This window comes from Xiphophorus hellerii, chromosome 13, assembly GCF_003331165.1.
Source record: "Xiphophorus hellerii strain 12219 chromosome 13, Xiphophorus_hellerii-4.1, whole genome shotgun sequence".
NCBI classification, from domain to species: domain Eukaryota; kingdom Metazoa; phylum Chordata; class Actinopteri; order Cyprinodontiformes; family Poeciliidae; genus Xiphophorus; species Xiphophorus hellerii.
In genome coordinates this window covers 24,414,645-24,434,227 of record NC_045684.1, presented here as the reverse complement: position 1 = coordinate 24,434,227, position 19,583 = coordinate 24,414,645, and the positions used below count along the sequence as shown (strand labels likewise).

The following is a 19,583-nucleotide window of genomic DNA, read 5'->3' as shown; positions in this document are numbered from 1 at the left end:
TGTCCTAGCCGTTGTTAATGACAACTATCCTCTCAGCTTGATACTAACACCACTGTACTTCACTATAGAGTTTTGCTTTCATTAAATACACGTTTTCGTTCATTGAGGGGTGATTTTATCAATTTAATTTTCATAAACTACTGAAACTTGTTTTCAAATAAACAAGTGAGTAAGTGAGGATTTTTTTTTACTCTCTTTAACGGCATTAATTATTTAGAGCATAACTCAATGAACCCTGCAGAGGGCGCCAAGCAGCCCGTTGAACCTTGAACGGCGTTGTTACTGTACGACGAAGAACAGAAATCCAAAGTTATGACCGGAAGTTCGATTTTTCAACAAAACTCACGCTATTAACGAAGCCTGGTTCTACACAGATAACATTAGCAGTTTTTCCTCTGGAGTCTTCAAGTAAGCAACGGTGTATGACAGTGTTGACGTATATAAAGCCCTCCGTGTTTATGGTGGTCGTTTTTTAAACGTTTCTGGCTCCTGTCTCAAGCTAACGCTGCTCTGGTTGCAGTTTGAGCTTCATGTAGCTGCTAACCACGGTTAGCCTGTGCTGAAATGGAAACTGAAAGCTCTTGCTTGGAATTACTCAGGAATAATCCTAGTTGGGCATTTTTCTTAGCTTGGTTAAAAAAAATATATGTATGCTTAACAGTTTATACAAAGTTAAATGTTAGATGTTTAACGGTTTACTGTATTTATTCGCTTCGAAGCAGTTGAGCTTTGAGGCAAAATGTTCTAACCGATAAGTCTGACTGTAGTTCAAAAGTTTGCGGGGTTTTGTTTTTTTGGTTACAGCTTCGTTTTCTTGGTTTAGACATGAAAAAACAAGACACGGAAGAGTCTCCCAGCATTCCTGGTAGTGAGGATTCTCCACCTACAGCTGAAGTCTCCGAGGCACCTCCACCTCCTGCTCCACCTGCGGCTCACCCGACTACAGACGGCTCGGACAGCAACAGCCCCAACCGGGCCGAATCACAGAGCCCACGCGCAAAAACCCCTCCACAAACCAACGAGGGTGGGAATGAAGGTCAGTAATTTCAATGTAGAAATTGTTAAAGGTTGCCATAGTTACCGGTTGACTAAAAAAACGCTGCTTCTTCTTTTTTTTTTATCCCCCCTTGCTGTGTCCAGTTGCCGAGTCTCAGTGCGACATGGCAGATGAGCTGAGCCGGCAGCTGGAGGACATCCTCAGCACCTACTGCCGGGAGAGCCTTCGGGACGACGCTGGTGCCTTGCTCAACGGCCAGTCACACAGCCCGGTGCTCAACGGGTTGACTGGAGAGAAGGAAGACGACAAATCAGTGGAGGGCAAGGTCAACGGAGCAGAGAAGGAGCAGAAGAAGACCCAGGAGAAGAAGAAAGTGAAGGGTCTCGGTAGGAAACAGACTGCTTAAACAAAGTTCTTACAGCTGATCTGATTTGTCAATATTTTTTGTTTCAATTGAACTGATGTTTGTGTGATGCAGGCAAAGAGATCACACTCCTCATGCAGACTCTGAACACTCTGAGCACGCCCGAGGAAAAACTGGCAGGCCTCTGCAAAAAGTATGCCGACCTGGTGAGTGACTACTCTACTGTTTAACTGTGCTCTCCTGACATTAAAAATATACATAAACAGGTTCTGTTTGCAGACATGTAATCTGCAGTTAATAGTGTATTATCCAGAGAGAACTGACAGGACTTCACTGTCTGCCTTGTTCTACAATACGTTAAATCAACTTTTCCCTGAAAATATATACAAACTTCCTCAACAATGTTTATTTTTGGTTGTTGCAAATATATTTAAAACGAACAAAAATATTTGTATTAGAAATTACATGTATACAGAGCATTGACAGCCTTTGCTCAGTACTTTGGCAGTACTAGCTGCGTTCCCATTGAGCGTGATGTTACGCAGATTGGAATTACAAAAACAAACTCGCTCAATTTCGAAAAACCTCACGTGTTTCAATAAAACTTTTTTTTCCACTAGGATGAGGTTTCGATGTTAGTGAAACACTTTATCGCATCACACCAGTTTGCATACGGCAAGTAACGCTCTTGTTTGTAGGCACTGGCCTCCTTGGACAAGCAAGTATTTCTAAAGTAGCTCCACAAAATCAGTCATTTTGACTATAAGTAAAATAAAATAAAGAAAACAATCGTAAAATCCTGGAGGAATTGATTAAATACTATCTATATTTTTAAACATTTGCCACATGAATTAACCCAATATATATATATATATAAATATATAAATTTTTTAATCCCTCTTTTCAGGTGGAAGAGCATCGTACCACCCAGAAACAGATGAGGGCGCTGCAGAAGAAGCAGAGCCAGCTGGTGCAGGAGAAGGACAACCTGAGGAACGAGCACAGCAAGGCCATCCTGGCCCGCAGCAAGCTGGAGAGCCTCTGCAGGGAACTGCAGAGACACAACCGCACGCTCAAGGTGCCAAACTTTAAATCAGCTCAGCAGGAATAATTCCAGACCTGTGACAATAACTTGTCCCTGAAATGATTGCGATAAATGATGGTATTGGTGTTTTGAGACCATTTTCAAGTAATATATTGGTAATGGCAGTATTGTATTTAAATGGTAGCGTGCTTATTAATGAACGCACAACAGTGTCATGAATACTCCAATGTCAGCAAAATGCTCATTTTCATCTGTAGTCCCACAAAACAAGATAATAATAATAAAATAATAAACACAATTTTGTAAATAAGAAATACAGTTAAAAATAAAAATGTAGAAAAACTAATTTTAAGAGGCCTATGTTAAGGTGATGGTGTCTTTTAAAATGTTTACAAAACTACATCTGTCCTAAAAATGATATTTTAAACATAACATTAAAGGCATTGTTATGTAAAATCGACTGTTTTGAGCTTTACATCATGTTCTAATGTTATTCCCTCATCAAAAACATATGTGGAGTGCTGCTTTGATTCCTTCATGCATGTTTGAGAAATCCTTTAATCTCCATGGCAACCATTCAGCTGATTAATGGTTGCCATTAACTCAGGCGGAGCTAGGCCCGAGTGGACCTAGCTCCGCCTTGTAGGCGCAGACAGCTGGAGGTTTTGGTAAGTTTGCCTTTTTATAGACTAATAAAATCAATACTCTAATTTTGTGAAAAACATTTAACACTGGACCTGGAAGAGATTTTAAATATCCAAAAATAAAACAAAATGATAGATAAAACAGAAATACAAAAACCCCACACAAAACCAAAACCAAAAATGGATTATGAAGAAAAGAATCACGAGGACAGAACTTATCAAGCTCATTTTAATTCATTATTTGACGAATTTCGACTCTCTTCCCCCCCCCCCCCCCCCCCCCCCCCCCCCCCCCCCCCCGCCGCCGCAGGAGGAAGGGATCCAGAGGACCCGACTGGAGGAGGAGAAGAGGAAGGAGGTGACGTCCCACTTCCAGGCGACGCTGAACGACATCCAGACTCAGATGGAGCAGCACAACGAGAGGAACGCCAGCCTGCGGCAGGAGAACGCCGAGCTGGCCGAGAAACTCAAGAAGCTCTACGAGCAGTACAAGCTGCGGGAAGAGGTGAGGACCTCGCCTCTTCACGTCTGCGTTCCGCTTTTTTAAACCGCCCTTTATTCACGGAGAACTGTGTGTGTATGTGTGTGACCCGACAAACAGCACATAGACAAAGTGGTGAAGCACAAAGACCTGCAGCAGCAGCTGGTGGACGCCAAGCTGCACCAGGCGCAGGAGATGCTGAAGGAGTCGGAGGAACACCACGACCGGGAGAAAGACTTTGTGAGCGCCGCTTTGGAGAAACTAAATATGCGTCTGTTCATGGTGTTGAAAGAACTCGGCGTTTACGATTTGTTTTACACGTGCAGCTGCTGAAGGAAGCCGTGGAGTCTCAGAGGATATGCGAGTTGATGAAGCAGCAAGAGGTTCACCTCAAACAGCAGGTTTGGCCTCAACTTTCTACCTCCAACTTGTCTGGTTGCTGTAAACAGTAAAGATATCAATCAGATACCAAGTAAATACAGGGCCTGTGTTGCTGATACCCGTACGGATACCAATACTTTTTTTGTTGTTTTTCTTCGAGAGGCACTATCATGTAAAACCAACTTTGAGCTTCACATATTGTAATGTTATTCCCTCGTCAAAAACATACATGTAGTGTTGATTTGATTATTTCATGCATGGTTGAGAAATCCTTTACTCTCTCATGGCAACCATTCATATGTGCATAATGTATGAGTGAACCTAGCTCCGCCTTCGAGACGCAGCTCCTCCTCAGAGCGGCCATTTCCAATACTCTGAGCTTCTGTGATCCCCCTTCTCAGCTCCTTCAGACTAGCCAGCAGTAATTAGCAAACGCCTGGTGGATCAGCTGAGCTCATCATACCAGCTACTTCTCAGTGAAACTCTGATAAAAACGTTGTTAAAGGGTTAATAGAGGAGAGATGTTGTGGTGATGGTATTAAAATTGGGAGGTTTTTTTGTGTAAAATTAGTGTTTCGTTAAACAGTCAGGTGTATAAAGTATTTTGTCGTATTTTAGAACTTACTTTGAAAATGGCTTAAATTTTGCTGTGGAAAAACTGTACAAACCCTGATTTCAGCTCTATAACTATGGCTGCCGTGTCTTCTTAGCTGTCGCTGTACACGGAGAAGTTCGAGGAGTTCCAGACCACCTTGTCTAAGAGCAACGAAGTCTTCACCACCTTTAAGCAAGAGATGGAAAAGGTGTGGAACCTCAGCAGGGATGTGACTGGAGTTATCTCCACTACTCTCTAACATCACTCTTTGTTTTCGTCTCACACACAGATGACTAAAAAGATCAAAAAGCTGGAGAAGGAGACGGCGATGTACCGCTCCAGGTGGGAGAGCAGCAACAAGGCTCTGCTGGAGATGGCTGAGGAGGTACAACTCTTTATGACTGCAATTCTATTGAAAAGAAAGCAGTAAATAGTTCAGATAATGTTTGTGGAAGGTTTTGACATTCTACTGGATGCCCTGGAAGCTGCCTGTCAGAAATTTCTCAGTTTTTAGTTTAAATTATCTACATAAAATGTATCCTCTCATGTTAAAAACACAAACTTTATTGTATTTTATTGAATTTTTTTGTGACAGAGTATGACATCATGACACTTAGACTTGAATTGATTATCATTTTTCAGCACAATAGTGGCCCAAAATACACGGTCAGCGCTGCAGAGACATTAATTACATCAAGAAAATTCATGCATGAAAATCCGGATTTTGACAGATTCCAAAAATATCTGTGTGAAAATGAAGACCCAGAAGTTGAAAGTACAGCATTAGATGTTGGCTGGTTGACGGATATTTTTCTGTCAATGTCTCCAGAAAGCCGTGCGGGACTGGGACTTTGAGGCGCTTCAAGGTAAAGTCCAGCGGCTCGACAAGCTGCGGCGGGCGCTCAAAGTGGAACGAAACGAGCTGAGGAAGAAGGTCCAGAACCTGAATGGGGACTGCGGCGCCAGAGGGGCCCCCGCCTCCGACCCCGGGACCGACTCCCCCTCCCCCCCACCCACAGACTCTCTGCCGGAACCCAGCAGCTGTCCCGTCGCAGACTCCGCTTCCTGTCACTGCGGCCCGCGGCCGGACACAGACGCCCCGCCTCTTCCTGCGCTGGAATGAAGCAGGGGCCACCCGCCGCTTCCTCCTTCCCCCCTCCATGTTCAAACCACCAGCCTGCAAGCCGCTGCTCCTCTGCTGGAACGACAACAGTTAGCTTCTAACAGCGCAGTTAGACTTGTGTCTTTCCACTCTGACGTGTCGACTCTCTAGACTCAGCAGTTCCTCTGACAGTAGAACCTCGTGATTCACTTCAAACTTTAGGGTGTGAACGTGTGCAGCTGGTGTTAGCATGTCGACTAGAGCAGGGCTTATTGAGCTGTTTGGGTCGACACAAGTCAAACTGGCTGTTGGAGAGAAGAGATTGTTAGCCTGTGTGTGTGTTCGGGGTTTTGTCTTAGTGATGGAAAGGGTTTCGTTCTAAAAGACATTTACCACATTGACTTACTTTTTTTTTGTGCGTCACAACATCTCTAAGAGGTTCTATAGAATTAATAAGGGAAATTTTGGGGGTTCTTTTTCTTTCTGGCCACTTACATTTTTTATTTTTTGTTTTGACTTTTCTTTCTGGAAAGTTCTGGACGCTGCATTTACTTTTTGTTCCTTTATTTTTATTTTGTTTTCTGCCTTTTTTTTTTTTTCTTTTTTTACCCTGGCCCGTTTCTTTTGTACGACGGCGTATTAGGGCCACTTTAAGAAAATGTAAAAATAATAATAAATAAAATTATGACAATAAAATCATAATATGACTGTCATATTATTTCAACTTTATTGTCATATTATTATGACTTTATTTAGAATATTATGACTTTATTCTGTCATTAGTATGGCCCTAATACTCCATTGTAATTTCCTGATCACGTTCCTTTTGTTTTGTTTGACTACATATTTTTTCCATTTAATTTTCATATTTCTTAATATCTAAATACTACTTTTGCTTTTTGTTCCTTTTGTTTTTTTTCTTGTGCCCTTTTTTCCAATTTTGTCACATTCCTGTTTTCCATTATTGAAGGTTTTGCTAATTTTCACTTTTTTCTTGGCTTCATGAAACTTTTCATTTTTGTTTTGATTTCATTTTCCCTTTTTGTTGTTGTTTACTCTTTTCTCATGCCCCTATTTCTTTTGTCCTGGCTGCTACATCTTTACTTTTGTTTCTGGCTCCATAGATTTGTATTTATGTTATCTTTTTGTGTGTGACACTATACATAATTTCTTTTTTCTCCCCCTCTAGCCCCCTTAAAATTAAAAATCAGATTTTCCACTCCTTAATCTTTTCAAGTGATCCCCTCTGATGCTTATAATGCCCTCTCCCCCTCTTCTCTCCTAATTTAATCTGCTCTCAGTCAGTTTTATTTAGGTTCGTTTAGAATATGTGAAAATCACTTCAGACTCCATTTAACTAAATTTGCCAGTACTGCGTCTTGGATGTATGTTCTGTTTGTCTGTTCCACACTCTGATGATGGCAGTAGCTTGTAATCAGGTTTCAATCAAGGGAATGTTCAAGTACCTCTATGCAACGCTTGCATCTTGGTTTTATTCTAAGGCAGTCTCAACTGATCAGCACTTAGCTTGAATGTATATTCATTTGTGTATGTATTTACTTTAAAACTCGACTAGATGCTTCATAGCAGAAGGCCTTCTTGTGGGATGGGGTCAATTTACTCCCTTAACGTAGAGCAGCTCTCGTCGCCTGGGTTCCAGTTATTCATCGCATCTTTCTAATTTCTTTTGAAAGCTCCACTGACTGAGCCAAACGGGGGGAAATGGAGTGATGTTTTTTTTTTCTTTTTTACTGAAATGTTTCACTCACTAACATGCCAGTTTCTCACCTGTATGACTAATGATTATGAATATGTAGCTATGGTAAAGTGGTGACAACTAAAACCAGAAATGTCTACGCTTCCTTTCTTCCGTCATCCCACAAGGACGCATTCATCGTTATCCACTTCATTTGGGCATAAGAAGGAACCAAAGATGTTTCCTTTTGTCTTTTTTGCAGTACTTTTATCTGGCCCTGTATATTTTTCTTGTTCAATAAAAGAGCAGTGTATGTTTGAGTTAATCGATGCCTGGTTGCTGTTTTTAAAACTGACTGAATTGGAATTCCCAATCCTGCGTCTTTCCTCTGAAGCATGTAGACAGGTTTGTAAAAAAATTCTCCAGATCTCCACACAATAATTAATATGTACGCAAACAACAGTACAACATATAAAAAGATTTTTTTTTTTGCCACTTTAGTGGCCTGTATTCGTCCAACTTGACAGGAAGAAGGACGTAGCCGTAGAGGGACATGGAGCAAATGGGAATTGAACCATCGACAGCTACGTCGAGGACTAAAGCCTGGGTTTGGTTCACTTGCTCCCCCTGTGATACACCTGATGTTGCGCTAACACGTGTTAACGATAGGGGGCGCGCCACGTTGCTTTTTGACACGAGAGTGACGTCTATTTCCTTTTCCGCCGCGGCTCCGGCGCCTCTCACACGAGTGTTCATCTTTTCTCTGTTGACGTGACGCGTAGTGAATAAACCGAGCAGACTGACAGCGTTTAGCTGGCAAAAATGGTGAGTATATTTACTAGGAAACATATTCCGACACTTAGTGTCTTGTTTATTTTCTCGTTCTGTATCTGCCAGCGTTAGTTCGGCTAGCATTAGCTTAGCTTTGACGCTAGCTACGTAGGATATTAGCTGCTAGTAGGAGTAATTATAGTTGAGCAATAGGAGATCGCGCTGTAGCTTAGCGGTTTTGTTGAGCTAAATTAACCTTATCTAGCTTCAATACACACCCTGTGGTAAAAGGCTAGCTCTTATGCTAACCCGAGAGTTGTGTGTTCCCAGAAACCCATTCTACTGCAGGGCCATGAGAGGTCCATCACTCAGATAAAGTACAACAGAGAAGGAGACCTGCTGTTCTCCGTAGCCAAAGACACGGTGAGTCCAGACCTGTGTTGAGTTCGTGCAACATCCGTAACTTTTGGGCTGCAGCTGCTTCATCTCACGTGACGTTCCACTCCAGGTAGCCAACGTTTGGTACTCTGTGAACGGAGAACGGCTCGGCACCTATAATGGACACACTGGAGCGGTGTGGTGTGTTGACTGCGACTGTATCCTTCCATCATCAGGACCTACTCCTACGCCTCTATGGGCTCTGATGGATCATGTTATGGCTGTAAGCAGGATGTGACGTTCAGTGTTGCTTTCTTAACCTCTCATCAGGGGACACCAAGAATGTGTTGACGGGATCAGCGGACAACAGCTGTCGCCTGTGGGATTGTGAGACCGGTAAGCTAGCGAGGCTAGGTTTCCTCCTGGTTGCTAAAAGCTAACATAAGGAAAGCCTAGAGGAGTGTGACGTCTTCTCTGGTTATTTCTCTACCCCCCTCCCCAAAAATGAGAGAAAAGTAAAGGTATGGTAACTTTTACTTTTGTAACACCCTGCCTGTTTCCCCGCAGGTAAACAGTTGGCTCTGCTCAACACCAACTCCGCCGTCAGGACGTGCGGCTTCGACTTCAGCGGCAACATCATCATGTTCTCCACAGACAAGCAGATGGGCTACCAGTGCTTCCTGAACTTCTTTGACCTGAGAGATCCACAGCAGATGGGTACAGATAAACACACGGTTATGTTTTCAAACTCAACCCTCAGGGAGAATCTGACATACACATGTCAGAGCTAAGGATATTTATACATTATTTGCATTCTGAAGGAATGCAGGAAGCCGGAGACTATTAAAGTGAACCATGTTCTCAGGCAGTTTTCACTACGTAATTTGGGTTTGTTCATTTAAATGCTACCTGCGTTTGACTTTGTTTCTTATTTTCCTGACATTATTTGATACAGACAGTGTTGTGAGATTTATTTGATTTTCTGTGTAATTTCACCTTGCTGTTTTCAATTTGTTTAATATTGTAACTGATAGGTTTTTCAGTCGTCCTCTTGCTGCATTGTGCTTGCCAGTTTTTCCATTTAGTAGGATAAATGCTACTAATATCCATGTGATCGTTATCAGCAGCAAAAAAAAACAATCGGAGCATCATTTCTTTATTCCAAGCTCCCAGACTGATGTTGCTTAAAATAAAAAAAAAGGTTATTGTCCCATATTTACCGCTGAGAAAGAATCCAGGTTTTTAATAAACTTTTAAATCATTTACAATTTCTACCGTTTCTACTTGTGTGTCTGCAGAGGACAACAATCCGTACCTGTCCGTTCCCTGCAGTGAGTGCAAGATAACCAGCGCGGTGTGGGGGCCTCTGGGGGAGTTCGTCATCGCAGGCCACGAGAACGGAGAGATCAACCAGTTCAGTGCGAAGGTTCGACGCTGACACAACTTCATCAGGCTCTGCCCACCACTGTAGATACGCCATAAAAGTCATATCATGACTGTGATTTGTGGCAGTAATGACGTATATCACAATATGTTTTTTTTTTTTTTTGTATAAAACTTACAATAGAGAGAAAAAAGAAGGGGAAAACAAGACTAGTGTAGATGTGGTTTGTCCTAACTGGGCTGTGATCTTTTCCAGTCTGGTGAAATTCTGAAGAAGGCGAAGGAGCACACCAGGCAGATCAATGACATCCAGTCATCCGTCGATCTCACCATGGTGATCACTGCCTCCAAGGACAACACCTCTAAAGTGAGACTCACATTAATACGTTTAAACACGTTTTTAAGTGTTTACATTTAAACACTAAGTCTCTGTTGTCCTGTTAGCTGTTTGACTCCAATTCTCTGGATCACATCAAGACATTCAGGACAGACAGGCCTGTAAACTCTGCTGCCATCTCTCCTATAATGGACCACGTAAGACATGACTTTTATGGACTACGGTCAATCTCCTTGTTGTCATGGCGATGTGTCTGACTAAGCGTTTTGTGAAGGTGGTGATGGGAGGAGGGCAGGAAGCCATGGACGTCACCACAACCTCCACCAGGATCGGCAAGTTTGAGGCGAGGTGAGAGGAAGTCTGGAGTTATTTTCATGTTTAGAAGGAAGACATTTTTTATTTTGAAGGAGTTATTTTTTTATATGTGTAATTTCCTGCACTTAGGTTTTTCCATGCTGCATACGAGGAGGAGTTTGGGAGGGTCAAAGGTCATTTTGGCCCCATCAACTGTGTGGCGTTCCATCCCGACGGCAAGAGGTACAAACTGATTTTAATTCTTTTTCTAAAAATACAGAAGAACAAGAGCCAACCCAGTAACAAACTGCTTGATGTTCCTGTTGCTACAGTTACAGCAGTGGAGGAGAAGACGGATACGTACGAATTCATTACTTTGACCCACACTACTTTGACTTTGAGCTGGAGGCGTAACCAAGCAACCCATTCAGCTAACATCAGACTCAATCCAGATCCATCAAAGGAAAATATCACTCGTCTCCAGTGCTTTGTACTGAACTATAATTATAAACTTTTTAACATTTGCCAGCGGTAATCACATTTAACTTGTAAACTCCAAATCTTAATAAAATAAGGTCAAGGAAAGGATGGTTTGGCTGATTTTTAATGTTTTGGTTCGGTGTTTTGTTGTCACCAGTGGTACATGTATAAACATTAATTTTGGTTTCTTTAAAACTGAAGATTAAATAAGAATGTAAATCAGTTTAGTAAATAGTTTTTTTTTCCCCCCAGTCCTGTAACATACATAGATTATTTAGCCATTAGCTGGACTAGGAGCCACAGTGAGCAACATTAGGTTGTGGCAGCATTAAAATATAACCTAACAACCGGTAGTTAGGGAAGCATGTCAGGGGAAAACAGTAAACATGGAACAAGTTATCTTGACTGTAATTGAAGACCCAACTCTTAAATTTGTCATTTTTGCCGAAACAGGAAATTGCCGTTACAGGGACCAATATAACGATCACAGCACACTACCAGTAGCAAATGAAAATCGTAAATGTTTGAAGGGCTGAAGAGAGAAAAGAAAAAAATCAGAAAAGATGTTTGAATTTGTTGCAAAACTAATAGATACAGAAATTATTTTTGTAACATATATTCAATATTTACGCCCATTCCATGAGTTTCAGGTGTAGTTACTCCTAAAAAAAACCATTTTCTGCCTTTCATGTCACCACATAGCAATGTACTCTTACATTCTTATGCAACTATTATTACTATATTTGTAATTGTGAGCATATACACAAAACAATTGAATCAGTTTTCTTTATTTTTGTATGACAAAGATATGATAATGCACATTTCACAAGGATACAACTCCAACCAGCCACACTTTGAAAGCCCTTCACTGGCTTTCTCTACATTTCTGTAAAATGATACAAAATCTCTAAAGTCATTTGCTCAGCAACATCATCCTCTGGAGAGGGCCCCACTCACTCGCAAACATAAAAACAGCACAGGAAGGTAAACGGGTTCACAGAGCAGATAATCCTGGGAGGATGAGCCGACCGGATTCATGATTGAAAATAACTTAATGAGCAGAGAGTCAGGACTGGTGGAGGGCAGAGACTAAGAAATATGTACATGCTGAAGGTGAGATGACGCATGCATTCACTGATGAGTATACGGTAAGGTGGAGCTGCTTACCTAGGGCGGGTTTTTGATGCTTCATAAATACTTACGAATAAAAACCCAAACAGGAAGGCCCCACAGACAGGCTTTAATCAGAAATCCCAGCATGGAAACAGTTTTCTTATCACAGCAAACCTGATGTCCACAAAGAGCTCACAGGGGTTGGAGGGAATTTTACATCTCATACAGTGGTTGGCAGGTGGGTGGGGTTGACCTCCATCCCATCCACCTGCTGCTCAACTCATGTAAACAATGGAAAGCAGGTTTGTCTGCAGGAACGAAGGAAAACAGGAATACAAAAATCCTCTGGTTGCAGGAGAAAAACAGGAATCTGGGCTGAGGACAACAGGACGGACACGTCTCCCTCAGGATCACTTCAAGTTGTCTTTATCTCCTCTTTTGGTCTGAAACACAAACATATTGATTAGACATCACGTATTGGGATATAGTTATGTGTTTATTTTTGGTTCAGTTTCATAATTTTGGCCTACAGCTAGTTCAAAACAAAATCAGAAAGTCAAGAGAGCAATAAAACGTGATTTTTAGTGCAGAAATGTGACCTACTGAAAGATGTCACCACATGATCAGATAATATCTAAAATAAAACTCAACCAAAAATGACAAGAAGGAAACAAAAGGCACACACAACCGAAATCATAAATGAAATGGATTATGAAGTCTGTCAGGAACATGTAAAGCCGCTCAGACGGAGAAGCTTTAACTCTGGTTCTTACCCAGATGTGTCCATCTTCTCCTCCTCTTTCTCTTCCTCTTTCACTTCTAGAAAACAAACAGAATGTTATCTCAGAGTCCAGACCAAAACCACTGAGAGTTTCTGCAGGTTTCACCAACTCAAATTTAGTTCAGAAGGAGTTTAAAAGGTCGAATCGGATGGATTGGTAACGGAAATGTGGTGAAGACGGTGAAGTACTATGAAGTGGTGAAGACAAACATTGTCCAGTCACTATATTGACATACATTCATCACTGCAATAAGTTGCCTACATACTAGCTTGTTTTTATCCAAACATTCATCGCTGTTCTTTAAAGCACATCAGTCTGACTCTCCACATGGTTACATCATCATCAAGCATTGCTGCGGTTAGCCGCTAAACTACAGGTCTTTATCCCAGGCCAAATTTCTATTGGTTCTACTGTTTATATCATGCATTACTAGAAAGTAATGCTCTTACCTTTCTTTTCCTCTCCTTCCTTCTCTTCCTCCTTCTTCACTCTCTTTGCCTTTTTGTGATTGGCTGCGTTCCTGCGGCCGCCACCTTGCCCCTCGGCCTCGTCCTCAGAATCTGAGAACTCTTCCTCACAGGCTATCCTCTTGTCGTGGGCCCGGACTGCAACACAGATCCTCATCAGCGCCCCCTAACGAACTAATCCAACGCGTGTGTATGTGTGTGTGTTCAATCTCTTACTGGAGACGCGTTTGTCGGGGTCCTCCTCGTCCTCGTCTCCGCTGTCGGCGTGTGGGGCGTCCTCGGGGATGGCCTGCATCTGGACTCCGGGTGCATGAGGCAGCATGCGCAGGTTCTCAAAGAGCCGCTGCTTGATCTTCTCCAGATACTCGTTGGTGTTCTGGTTGGTCATGTTGGAGGGGCTGATGTGCAGCTTGAAGTCGGGCCCGAAGTATTCAAAGTAATCGTTGTAGGGCAACTCGTTGGGGATGGACGAGTCCAGGGCCACGGCCGTCTCGAAGGTCCAGCAGCGGGCGACGTTGCGGATGGTGTAGCCGCCTCCGCCCAGCATCAGCAGAGGTAGGTTGAAGCTTTTGATGTACTCCACGCACTTGGCATGGCCTTTAAGAGGAGACGCGCACACAGTTGAATTTCTAACGTGTCAAAGGAAGTCAGCGTGATTTTGAGTCGTTGTCTTACCTTTGATGGTGAGGTTGAAGCAGCCCAGTCGGTCTCCAGAAAGAGAATCTGCTCCACACTGCAGAACCACAGCACTGGGCTGGTACATCTCCATGACTTTAGCCATAATCTAACACAAAAACAACGTTTAATCAAACATGTGAACTTGATTTGAGGAATTAAGAGGCATTAAACACACAAAACAACTCACAGGTTTGAAGATGGCCTCATAAGACTCATCGTCGATGCCGTCTCTTAGAGGGTAGTTTACGGCATAGTACTTGCCTTTTCCTGCTCCGATGTCCTGCACACGTTGAAATGATTGGATTAATATTCATGACTTCTTTAACGTGTTGAAATGTTTTCCAGGAGAAACGCTCTGAAACTCACCCTCAGATCTCCAGTGCCGGGGAAGTATTCCCCGTATTTGTGGAAGGAAACGGTCATGACCCTGTCTGTGGTGTAGAAGGCCTCCTCAACGCCGTCGCCATGGTGGATGTCGATGTCTATGTAGAGCACCCTCTGGTGGTATCTGGAGGGAGTACAGGGTTCAGGTAAATGCTGCTCCAACTTCACACAAAGAAGTGACTAATCTGGAGCTTTGTAAAAGTTCAAACCCCTCCTGCTGCTTGTAGGTTTGAGGTGAGTGTAAACAGTTTTTAAGTCTTAATCTAAGATGATCAGTGAGGCATTGAGCCATTATGAATACTATTCAATACATTTAAATAATCCAAATCAATCTTTTTAGGTAACTTATCTTTATACTCAACACAATATAGAAAGAAAGTGGCATTTAGCAATAAGAAATAATTTTGGTGATTCTAACTGATTTAAAGCAATAAACGTTTAGCCTGATTTGATAGTGAGAACATTTTTTGTCTTTTTATGAGTTTCAACTGTAAATAACATTTTCCAAATCTCTTCTTTTAATTAAACATTAGATTGCACTTTATTACAAAACTGTGCAGTTTGGATATCAAGCACTTTCTCTGACTTTATACAGAAATCAAGGACTTTCCAAACCTTGAAAACGCCTCAATTAAATTCAAGAAATTTCAAGCACCAGGTAAAATTGTCCTTGCAGGCCTCCATCTTCCACCAAAACAAGTAACCTAAAGTTTCACAGTGTCAGATTACAACACAAATCTGACAGAAACTCTAACAACTTTATTTTATTGGGATTCGATGCGTTTGACAAACCATTAGTGCCACAAAACTGTCATTTTAGTTTGCAAAGCAGCTCAAGATCAACTTTTAACCTCAGTCTTCAACTCTTGCCAAAGAGTCTCAGTTGGATTTAAGTCTGGACTTTGACTGGACCATTAACACATGAACATGCTTTGACCCAAACCTAAAGTCTCAATTATTTTTTGCAGCAACTAGCAGTTTTTTCCCCAGGATTGTTTTTAGCTCCATGCTTCTTCTTGTCAAACCTGACTGCTTTCAATCATGATGGACATGATGCTGCCACTACCATGATGTGTTTAAATGTTCAGGTTTCTACCACAAACTGAAACCTGAACACTTGTTTACACTGGCTGCTCTACTCCTAACTGAACTGACTGAACCAATTAAAAGTTGTTTTTACATGTTTAACCAAAGTTGTGAAGCTATTGGTGTATTTAAGTGCTGTACTGGTGCAGAGTAATCAAATCAATTTGTAATTCAGTACATTTATTTAAAAAAAGAAATGTAAGTCAATTCAGCTGTGTTTCTGGATTGGTATCCTACTTGACACGATATGACAAACAGAAGCAGCTAGAAGCTGCGGTGAGGTGTTGGACTTACTTCAGCAGCTCCAGGATGGCGAGGACGATGTCGTTGACGTAGCAGAAGCCGGACGCCTCAGACTTCTTGGCGTGGTGGAGTCCGCCAGCCCAGTTGATGGCGATGTCCGTCTGCTGCTTGTTCAGCTTCACTGCTCCAGCTGAAACAAAAACAGAGTTGGATCCAGATCTGAGGTAAAAACCTCCGTCCGCTCAGCATAGCGATCTGCAAATCAAGCTAGAGATGATACTTAAGACTATTCTGTGCTTTAGAGAAGAAGACGGATCATCTAAGATGGATAACTTACCGACTGAGCCACCTGTCGAGAGCTGGCAAAACTCAAACAGACCGTCAAAAACTGGACAGTCCTCTCCGACATTAACTGTAAGAGAAGAAGAAAATGGAGAATCTGACTGTGAGTGAATGTGAGGCGAGCAGCAGGAGACGGTGGAGAAGAAAACCGGACGCACATCTCTGCATCTGTTTGCTGTACTCAGACATGTTGTCTGGACGGATGGACCTCAGAAACTTGATGTAGTCGTCGCTGTGGTACTTGGTCATCTCTTCAGCGCTGGCTTTGTGCGGCCTCTGAAAGATAAATAAAAACAAATTTAATAAAGATTCATACAGTCCTGAAAATGTATGGAAGGTATCTGTTAAAAAACAGTAGTACCATGACGGATAGAAACCACAGAACGTTTTGGTTTGTGATTCAAGTCAGTATCAGAAAATGTTTGAGCTGTCTGAAGCAGTGACTTAGTTTTATGTCTATAATTTAGCACAGCTTTAGGTTAACTTTTATCAAGGGACAAATGCAATACAAGTGATTATTTTATAGTCTGTTTTTAAGTATCTAAAGAATTGTGCCCAAATTTCATAGTTACAATGACAACAAATATTGTTTTCTGTTCTTTGTGAATCCAGACTTGCTTTTTCCATCAGCAGTTAAAAACTACTGGTTGCAGTATTTATTTAACATTACACTGACGATACAGAATCCAATTAACTTCAATCCTCCTTACTGTTCCATCAAATCAAAGACCTCAACTACCTCCTTTAGCTTTAGCATAAATTAGCTTAATTTAGTAGCTTAAATCTGTATCAGAAATGGGCACAAAAGAAATTAAAAACTAACAGAAAAGGCAAATAAATTATTGACTTTGTTTAATCATAATATAGAGAAAATAGACTATTGTCTTTCAACTGCACACTTAAAGTGTATATGTATTGACCCAATTTTGTTGCAAGACTCCAAAAAGAAACAAAATAATAAAAAACAGAAAACCAGTTAAAAATAGTGTAAATATATACAATAAAAAAAAGATATTAATGTTTTATTTAACCAAATATTCCATCCAAGCATTCCTTTGCTCTCGTTCTATTGGACATTGACAGCTAATCAAGTGTAAAAACAAATCTAAAACAAATTAGTAAAAGAAAGGATTTTGTATTAAAGACAAATGTAATGGATCCAAAAATAAAATGGGACGATGCAAGCAGCCGCTTCTCTTCGTAAACAGCTTTAAGAAACCAAATTAATTGCATAAGTTAATTATGTTAAATGTCTAGTTGGCAGGAAAAAGAAAGTATGCCTTATTGGAGCGTTACATTTGTACTCTAAAATTAAAAAAAAAAGAAATTGGAAGAAATTCCTCAAATCTAATATGGCTGCTGAAGAGATATGTTAGAAAGATTTTTCTGATCAAAACTTTAAAGTTTTAGTTGTACAGTACAGACGAGCGATGAAACTGGGGGTGATTCTGTTCTGCTTGACTCACATAGATCTCCATTTTCCTGTAGAGTCCGTAGTTGAGGAGGAGGTTGTGCGTCATGCGGATCCTGTGGGGCTTCATGGGATGGCCTTGACCGTAGTAATAGTTCCCCACGTCACCTGCAGGAGATAAACCGGGTAGGTCGGTCAGCATCCAACGTTCTGAAGCTAAGAGAGAAGCTTCACACATTTTTTTTTGGCAACTACGCCTGTTGCAATAAATCTAATAATGATAAATTAAAATGAACTATCATTTTTCTCCTTTCTCTCTCTGTTTCTACCAAAAACTGGATGACAAAGTCTTCAGTCTAGTTCTTTGTTCCCAAATAGCTCCGTTTTTAAGGACAATTTTGCTTACAGAGACCTCAGTCATTTTATGTGTTGTTTCTGAGGTTGTGTTAATTTATTTTGGATATTTTAAATGCCTTCCAGTTACAGTGTTAAATGTTCATTAGTATTTAAAGTTTATTGATCTTTGCATCATAATGGTAAATACCATTATATTACTTGAAAATGGCCTCAAAAACAACAATATTATCGTTTATCACAATGATTTCTGGGACAATTTATCGTCTAGCAAAATGTGTTAGAGACAAACCCATCAATCAATTCATATCTGCCTAATAGAACCTTTAATGAGTTGGTGTTTTATTTTATATTTTACTCACTGTACTGTAAAGAAACATAATTAACATTTTTAGATACTGAACATCATGAAGTATCCAAATCAACGTATACCAAGTTTTAAAAAACATTTTGGGTTTCAAATCAGATAAAAGGTTTTACATCATACTTTGGGTGATTACAATCCTTATTACATACCAAAATATACAGAAGAACGGGTTTGTTTGTTTTTTGCTCTTTTGAGGCTGTGAATAAAAGTAATCCAAAAGCCAGTCAGCAGCCAGCTGACCTTTCTTCTGTCAGCTCGCTGAAAAAAAGATAACTCTTTACAAGTATTTCCAACCACAAAAAAAAAGGTATGGAAACCAAAGGTGCCTGCATTAGTGAAAGTTCTGTAATGTCCAAAATACTTTCCAGCTAAGCATAGTGAATGCATGCCGCCTCTTGAAACAAATCCACTAGGATTCTGGCTACTGTGATACTGCGCACACCGATATCGCAATCCTGATTCGATTTATCGTGCAGATCTCGAACAACACAGGAAATGGGTATCTTACGTGCACGGCAGCATTAAAATGCGCATCCAAATGAGATCCATTTAATTATTCATGAGCGTCCCGAATTATGAGTTCACGCGACACAATGGGAAGACGGAAGTAACGATCAGATGTTTCGGTACGAACAGGGCTTTTCCACTTATTTTAAATAAAAAATAAAAATAAACCGGCTTCAAACGATCAATCATAAACAGGACAAAAATGCAGTCGTCAGCGCAAATGTAACGCTGGCGGGGTTCATTTGCAGTTTGAAATAGCGCAAACGCAATAGTACAATGACAGGCAGTGTTTAAACGATACTTATTCCCCGTAAAAGTATATAATATATGGTTTAATCCTCCCCCAAATCCTTTCGGAAGATGAAGCGAATTAAAGCAGCAGAGTGCATCCTTCCTCACTTCTCGGAAGTTGTTAGCGAGTTGGAGGAACACTGTGCGATTATCACCGCATAGCTTCATGTCCCCATTTATTATTATAGTTCTAATGCACAAATACAACCCCCGTAGGAGGCTTTAATAGTTTATGAAAAGTTGTTTGAATATTGAGTAACCAAAAATGAAGCCCAAGAGACAACAATGTACTGGGTCCGGAATTCGGGCTAATAGCTAGCACGGCTAAAACAAGCTAGTTAGCAAGCTAACGTTAGCTCCCCAACACCGGCTTCGGAGCTGGACCGCGCTGCAACACTTAAAACCCTGACACAGGAAAAATAAAACCCCGAAGTTTCACACGCGGTAAAGGACATTTGAAAATGAGAGCGAGTAATAAGACCAAGTGAAGTATTTACCGTCATAATAATAGCAAACTTTTTTCTTTGTTCCTTGAGACAGCGCCATTTTACACCAGTTACCCCACTGGTTCGCCCGCTTACCGGGTTCTCAGTTCTAGGGGGGAGGTCGC

General features: G+C 41.2%; 3 protein-coding genes across 4 annotated transcripts; 2 read left to right on the top strand and 1 right to left on the bottom strand.

Moving 5' to 3' along the window:
- The first annotated feature begins 278 nt into the window (after positions 1-278).
- txlna (taxilin alpha) lies at positions 279-7,630 on the top strand. 2 transcript variants are annotated; one of them, XM_032580602.1, is made up of 11 exons: positions 279-408; positions 824-1,036; positions 1,141-1,383; positions 1,476-1,567; positions 2,269-2,439; positions 3,361-3,555; positions 3,652-3,771; positions 3,858-3,932; positions 4,623-4,715; positions 4,797-4,892; positions 5,337-7,630. In XM_032580602.1, exons 2-11 carry the CDS (start codon positions 826-828, stop codon positions 5,628-5,630), a joined length of 1,590 nt encoding a protein of 529 aa, XP_032436493.1. In that variant the 5' UTR covers positions 279-408; positions 824-825; the 3' UTR covers positions 5,631-7,630. The 2 variants fall into 2 exon arrangements, with proteins under 2 accessions (XP_032436493.1, XP_032436492.1); XM_032580601.1 differs by having other exon boundaries at positions 284-408; positions 805-1,036.
- A 359-nt stretch (positions 7,631-7,989) lies between these two features.
- eif3i (eukaryotic translation initiation factor 3, subunit I) lies at positions 7,990-11,056 on the top strand. Its single transcript, XM_032580604.1, has 11 exons — positions 7,990-8,130; positions 8,407-8,499; positions 8,585-8,672; positions 8,785-8,850; positions 9,022-9,171; positions 9,753-9,880; positions 10,094-10,204; positions 10,282-10,371; positions 10,449-10,522; positions 10,619-10,711; positions 10,801-11,056. The coding sequence occupies exons 1-11, from the start codon at positions 8,128-8,130 to the stop codon at positions 10,880-10,882; spliced, it is 978 nt and encodes a 325-aa protein (XP_032436495.1). The 5' UTR covers positions 7,990-8,127; the 3' UTR covers positions 10,883-11,056.
- Positions 11,057-11,720: 664 nt separating this feature from the next.
- hdac1 (histone deacetylase 1) lies at positions 11,721-19,583 on the bottom strand. Its single transcript, XM_032580603.1, has 12 exons — positions 19,471-19,583; positions 17,510-17,622; positions 16,202-16,319; positions 16,039-16,113; positions 15,753-15,891; positions 14,355-14,496; positions 14,176-14,268; positions 13,986-14,094; positions 13,527-13,907; positions 13,293-13,448; positions 12,835-12,880; positions 11,721-12,504 (listed from the first exon to the last, which is right to left on the bottom strand). Exons 1-12 carry the CDS (start codon positions 19,517-19,519, stop codon positions 12,477-12,479), a joined length of 1,449 nt encoding a protein of 482 aa, XP_032436494.1. The 5' UTR covers positions 19,520-19,583; the 3' UTR covers positions 11,721-12,476.